The 6,866-nt window shown below is 56.1% G+C and overlaps 1 protein-coding gene across 1 annotated transcript; it reads left to right on the top strand.

Moving 5' to 3' along the window:
• The first annotated feature begins 357 nt into the window (after nucleotides 1-357).
• On the top strand, nucleotides 358-6,101 carry LOC143173145 (homeobox protein orthopedia). Its single transcript, XM_076363232.1, has 3 exons — nucleotides 358-394; nucleotides 1,330-1,739; nucleotides 5,571-6,101. The coding sequence occupies exons 1-3, from the start codon at nucleotides 358-360 to the stop codon at nucleotides 6,099-6,101; spliced, it is 978 nt and encodes a 325-aa protein (XP_076219347.1).
• The last annotated feature ends 765 nt before the right edge of the window (nucleotides 6,102-6,866 follow it).

The raw sequence follows: 6,866 nt of genomic DNA on the forward strand, positions 1-6,866 counted from the left end.
GCGGCGGCGCGGTGCGGGTCGGGGCGGCGGGAGGCCGGGGCGGCGGCGGCGGCGGCGGGCGGGCGGGCGGGCGGGCGGCGGGCGGGCGGAGCGGGGCGCTCCGGGCGCTGACATTTGCAGGCTGCCCTCCTGATTGGTCCCCGCGCCGAGCTGCTCACGGGTTCATTGAAGTGTTAAGCACCTCCCCGTCTCTCTAAAGGACATTATAATGCAAGAGACCCCCTTTTTAACCACACACCGAATTTTCTTTCATTTAGGCGATCTATATATATATATCTTATATCTTATATCTATTTTAAATAACTTAGGGCCGCTAAAATTTGGGGGGGAACAGCCTTCGCCCTGGAGCGGTGCGCGATGCTGTCTCACGCCGACCTCCTGGACGCCCGTCTCGGTGAGTTTCCCCCAGCACCCCCCCGCCCCGCGGCGGCTGCACCGGCGGCGGCGAGCGGGGAGGAAGCCGGGGCAGGAAATTGACAATTTGTTCCTTATTTTACCTTAATGCGATCTAAATGGGCTAATTCCTTTAAAAGTAATTGTACTGTATTAAAGTTTAATTTGATTTAACATAGGGAAAAAAAAGAGAGAGGGAGACCTCCGGAGTATGTAGATCTACAGCGAGCCGTGGATCATTTAATTTCTCTCTTCCCTGTTTTTATATACATACCTACACATTATTACTATGATGATGGTGATTATTGTTATTTTAGGACAGAAGAGCTCCATGGTATTTACGGAGGAGTTCTGGGTGGCCTTTTCCTGCTCGCCTGCTCGCTTTCCTCTCCCCTTCTTTTCCTTTTAAAACAGAGAAATATCTGTATCTACCTATTTATGGTTATTCATGCGTTTGTTTAGAGGAGCGGAGGGAGGAGAGGGGAAAGATCGGCCAGGGTGGCCGAGGTCCACGCACATCTGTCGGGGAGGTAAGGCTCCCGGCAGCAGAGCGGCTCCAGCGTGTTATTTCTTTCTCTCCGTCTCTTTCTTTTACCAGCCCCGCTGGAAAACCCAGGCTGAACCCGGCAAAACTTGCCCTCCCCTCTTCCCCTCCCTTGGTCTCGCAAAGGGAGGCCCGGCAGGGAGCTGGTTATTTAAGCAGGAAGAGGAGCTGCTCGGTGTAAAGTTTTCTCTCCCCTGCCCGGGTGGCGCCGGGCCGGGGGCTCTGCGCGCCGCGGAGCCCAGCCTGGCTGCGGGGCTGGCGGGCAGCCGGGGGGCGGCGGGGGGCGGTGGCGGTGGCTGGATGCCTCTCGCCGGCTCGGTGCGCTGGAAAGCGGCTCCGATGGATACATGCCCGGCTGCAGGGGAGTGACCGCGGCTCCTTTGCTTCCGCAGGGATGAAAGATGCGGCCGAGCTGCTGGGACACCGGGAGGCGGTGAAGTGTCGGCTGGGCGTAGGGGGCTCGGATCCGGGGGGACACCCGGGGGACATGGCTCCCAACTCGGACACGGTGGAAGGGACCACCCTGCTGCCGGGGGAGGACATCACCACGGTGGGATCCAACCCCAGCTCCTTAGCCGTCAGCGCCAAAGACCCCGACAAGCAGCAAGGCCAGCAGGGCGGCCAGAACCCCAGCCAGGCTGGGCAGCAGCAGGGGCAGCAGAAGCAGAAGCGGCACCGCACCCGCTTCACGCCGGCGCAGCTAAACGAGCTGGAGAGGAGCTTCGCCAAGACCCACTACCCGGACATCTTCATGCGGGAAGAGCTGGCCTTGCGCATCGGCCTCACCGAGTCCCGGGTGCAGGTATGAGCAGCCGCCCCCGCGCAGTGCCCGCCCCCGCCGCGCCCGCCGGCCCCTTCCCCGGGCGCACCGACGGCGGCACGGCCGGCCGGCGGCGAGGCCAGGCACAACGGGGCGGGGGGGGTGGGTGCCCCCAAACCCCAGCTCGACGGCGGGGGAGGAAACCCACCCCACCCCTGAACGCAACAGTTTGGTCAGGAAGCCTTGAAACAGGACACCTCCGCCCCTCTTTCCGCAAAGCTGTCCCCTTGGGGTGTCCCCTTGTCCCCTACCCGCCTGCCGCGCGGTGGTCCAGAGCGGGGCGCGGGCGGAGCTTCCCCCCGCTCCGCGGCCCAACCCGGGGCAGGAAAGAGCCCGGGGAGGCGCGGCCCGAGAGGGGCGAGTCTCAGCCCTCGCAATAGCTCGGCGCTAAGAGGCGAGCCCAAACCGCCGGGGAGCCGGCCCCGTTCCCCGGTGCCGGGGCGCGGCGGCGGCGGGGGGCGCGGGGCCGCTGTCCAGGGTGCTGCCGGCGGCACGGCCGCCACGCCGCCACCGCCGGGATGGGGCGTCCCCCGCAGCCCGCCGCCGGGAGGGCCGGGGTGGGGGCGGGGGAAGGCAGACAGGCTCGTGAAAAGGCACTTCGGTAAAAGGCGGTTGTGTTTGGAGTTTCCCCGTAGTGGCTTCTATAATGCCTGGGGACGGCAGGGGCAGCGAGTACCTTCAACATCGAGGGTGCACCTTGTTCTCTGAAGTACATATATATACATGTGCACACAGGCATAAATGTATTTGCAGACAGGCACGTAAGAAACTATTTAGTCACATAAATGTAAACGAAATTTGGGAAAGGGGGAGACGGATCCAACCGCTAGGCTGCCCAGGTGCGGCTTTTGTGCGCAGAGGGGTATTTTCGCGACTTGCCGGGCGAGTCGCTTCCCAGGAAGGAAAGCCTGCACGATGGGAGCGCTTGTGGGGTGTGCGTCCCGGCTCAGCACCGCGCACCGGGAACGCCGCCGCACCTTTCCGCGGCCGGTGTTCACAATCCTCCTCGGCAAGCCTAGGCTCCTCAGCTAAATACAGACACGCCAAACGAACTCCCTAAAGGAACGTTTTTACGAACGGAAACCGACTCCGTTCTCGAACGTGACAGAAAACGCACGTCTGCTTTTAAAAAGTGCAACAATTTGACTCAGCCTACGCAGGACCATAATTAGTTTAAATTAAGAAAGAAATTAGATTCACAAATAAAATATAATTGGACAACTGACTCTATGAAAAAAGAAAACGAGGTCTATTAAACTTTATTGGGTTTCCCAAAGGTTAATGATACCAATTTCAATATTAGGAGTGTGGTAAATGAAGTAAAATATAAAATATAAAATGGAAATAGTTATTTTCTAACAGCACATCAAAGAAATTCCTAGGAAGAAAGACAAAGTGTTTTAATGGCCTCGGCATAATCTTAAACCAATGCTAATAGCTCGAGACTGCTGATAAAACAGTTTAATAGAGTGGCAATTTAAATATTTTTTACAATAATGTTCTGTACTTTAAAAAGTAATCAGATCAACATAACCTTCTTAATTAACACTTCAAAATGATTAACATTATGTAATCTAAGGCAAAATAATTTATGTAAAATGTATTTACTTCACAATCCGATGTATCACTGCTCCTTGACCAAATTTAAATTAAATAGTAATTGGTTTATGTTCTTATGCGAGTACTTTACAGTTTTCTTTATAGTTAACAGATTGCCTACACATTCCTTGCAGTATGTGGGCTCCACACTGATTAAGGAATGCTCCAAATAGTTAATTTATAGCGGCTGTATATGTTTTTAAGGGTTTTAGATGCTAGGATAAATCACCTCTTCCCTCATTTTCGATCTATATTTAATGTACATGATACATTTAAATAATTATTAAAGCGGCTGGTGCTTAAACGGGAGTTCAATTCCACGTCTGATATTGCTCTGCTTTTCAGGCTGGTGTAATAAAACCATTCTTTTTATAGCATGCCATTATTAGAAACCAATTTCAGAATTATTTATAACCTGGAATGGCTTATTAAGCAGCAATGCGAGAATCATGCAAATTACGCGATCAAATGCAATATAATAAGCATAATCATTAGTCTCTAGCACGGATTAATTAACTTTCAATATTTTATTTACATAAAAACCAAATCAGTGAAATAACTTCTGCACAGTCAGGCTTGCCTTTCAATATTTTATACGAACAAAAATAATGTGCTGTAATTCCATTGACCGTGTCCCCCACAATGGTCCCGTCACCTGCCACATCTTAATAGGGGACAAGCTGAGAGTATTTTCTAGTTTTCTAATGGAATGAGAAATTGCATTTTCTTCCTCTCCCAGCACTATTAAAGTGTAATGAATTCGGCCCAGAGTTCACGGCTGGCTGATCGAAATGAACCTGAGATCTGAGCTTTAATACAGCTCTCCAGATTTCCTACCAAATCTTCACATTAATCATCCGCTGGATTCCAATGAGATCTTCATAAAGCTTCGGCCTCTAAAAAAAAAAAAAAAAAAAAAAAAAAAAAAAAAGAAGAAAAGCAAAAGTGATATTGTCTCCCCTTCCCTCTCTCTCTCTCTCTAACCCATTTATAGCTGGGGAATTAAATGGGCTATATATTTTAAAATACGTTTACAGTATGTCTATATTACTGTAACAGCAGACATCATCAAGGTAGATTTTCAGATTCCAACCTCCATTAGATTCTCACTGTTGTATTAATAATTTTCAGGGGCTAGCTGCATTTTAAAAGGAGTCCGAAGTCGGCAAACGCTCGCGGTTAATATATTTCTAGAGTTGTCATGTGTGCATTTTCAAAATCTCCCCCAGGTTTTCCCTGCGTTTTAATCTGTCATGCACTAGTTTTCAACTGGAAACATTCACATTTTAAAAGCATATGCAGCGTAGCTATGAGCTGAGGCGATCAGACCTGATGGAGATTCTTTACACCACCAGTAAACCATGAAACATAAAAAGATTTTGTAGCCGCAATTTAACTATTAACCCTAAAACATAATTGAACGCGATTTTTCGATTATTCATATAACGTTGGGTTCCCTAACGGCTGTTCATTCCCGCTAATGCGCGCCCGTCTTTCTCAGCCTGGGTCTGCAGCGTGACACCACGGACCCCCGCAGGTCCGGGCACCGCGCTCCTCTGGATGTCGAGTGGACCCGGTTTCTCCGCCCCCAGCAACTATCCCGGTGCTGTCGGCAGCGGTGCGGCGAGACCCACCAAGTCACCCCTGCCGGCACCACGAGCACCCGCTTCCTAAACCACCTTTGTTTTTTAAAAAAACCCAAATGCGGGCGGTTTGGCGGGGGGGCGTTCCTGCCCCGGGACCCGGGCGGCGCCGGGCGGGGGGGCTGGCCCGGGGCAAGGCTCCCCGCCCCGCCGCGCCCCGCTCCGGTGGCGGCTCGGGAGCGCTTCCACGCAAGGGCAAGAGCCGTGGGCCGGTCATTTATTTTTTGTTTGTGTTACTGTTTTCTTCGGGGGGAGGCAGGCTCCTCTCCCGGAGCCTCCCCTCGAGGGAGGGAGGCCGCAGGCGGCTCCGTCCCGGGAGGGACACGTCGATCGGTTTCGTTATAAAAATTCCCAGCGGTTTCGTTAACCCGGGGACACGCGCGGGGCAGCGGGTGTGAAGAGCGGCCGTGGGAGAGGCAACGGCCGCGGGGGGGAGAGACTCGGGGGGGGCGGCAGGAGACGGGGCGGAGGCCGGGGCGGGGGTGGCGGATCCCGTTTCACCGAGCCGCGCCCCGGCCGCACCGCGGGTGGGTCGTGGCTAACGGTGCGTGTCGCTGCCCGCCGCCCGCAGGTCTGGTTCCAGAACCGTCGGGCCAAGTGGAAGAAGCGCAAGAAGACCACCAACGTCTTCCGCGCCCCGGGCACGCTGCTGCCGACGCCGGGGCTGCCGCAGTTCCCCTCGGCCGCCGCCGCCGCCGCCGCCGCCATGGGCGACAGCCTCTGCTCCTTCCACGCCAACGACACCCGCTGGGCCGCCGCCGCCATGCCGGGCGTGTCGCAGCTGCCGCTGCCGCCGGCGCTGGGCCGGCAGCAGGCCATGGCGCAGTCCCTCTCCCAGTGCAGCCTGGCGGCCGGGCCGCCGCCCAACTCCATGGGCCTCTCCAACAGCCTGGCGGGCTCCAACGGCGCCGGGCTGCAGTCGCACCTCTACCAGCCCGCCTTCCCCGGCATGGTGCCCGCCTCCCTGCCCGGCCCCAGCAACGTGACGGGCTCGCCCCAGCTCTGCAGCTCCCCGGACAGCAGCGACGTGTGGCGGGGAACCAGCATCGCCTCCCTCCGCCGCAAAGCACTAGAGCACACAGTCTCCATGAGCTTCACCTAATGGCCGCCGCCTCGCCCCGCGCCAACGCCGCCGCCGCCGCCGCCTCCTCGCCCCGCGCCCCCGCCTCGCCCGCCCGCCCCGGCCCGCCCCTGCCCCCCGCCTTCCCCCACCTGACTTACCAGGGAGTCGACTCAGGATCTGAAATCAGACGCCAACGGACTGGTTTGTGGGCCGAGAAACACCCCACCACCCACCCCCTCCGCCCCCGCGCATCCCCCGCGCATCCCCTCCGCCCCCCGCGGCCCGGCCCGCCCGGCGGCCGCCTCTCCCCGGCGGCGGGAAGATTCGGGGCCTCCCCCGAGCCCGGCCCTGCCTCTCTCCCTCGCCACGACCCGGCGCTCCCGCCGGCCGCCCGACCGGCTTTGCAAAGAAATGTGTTTTGGTTTTGTTTTCTTAATTTTTATGGTTTATTTAAGAGCAGCGATCTGCCGCCGGCCCCCTCCGCTGCGAGGGCGCCGTCGGGGAGCGGCCGGGCGGGTTCGCGGAGCGGTACGGAGACCCCAGAGAGAATCAAATCCATTTTGAAAAAGCATTTATAAGCGAGAGAGATGGGAGAAAAGGGAAAAAAAAGTTTCTTTTTGCGAGAGTAGAACACCCGGGGGAAAAAAAAGGCAAAAAAAAAAAAAAAAAAAAGAAGCAAGAGCACTTCCCTTTTTCGGATCTTTGATTTCGTGACAGTTGAGTTGCCGATCCGCCCCACCTTTATTTACGCATTTATTTACGTTCCTGCTGCTATTGTCCCTCCTGCACCTTCCGCTGCCGCCG

The sequence above is a fragment of the Aptenodytes patagonicus genome, chromosome Z (genome assembly GCF_965638725.1).
Source record: "Aptenodytes patagonicus chromosome Z, bAptPat1.pri.cur, whole genome shotgun sequence".
In the NCBI taxonomy this organism is placed as follows: Eukaryota; Metazoa; Chordata; class Aves; order Sphenisciformes; family Spheniscidae; genus Aptenodytes; species Aptenodytes patagonicus.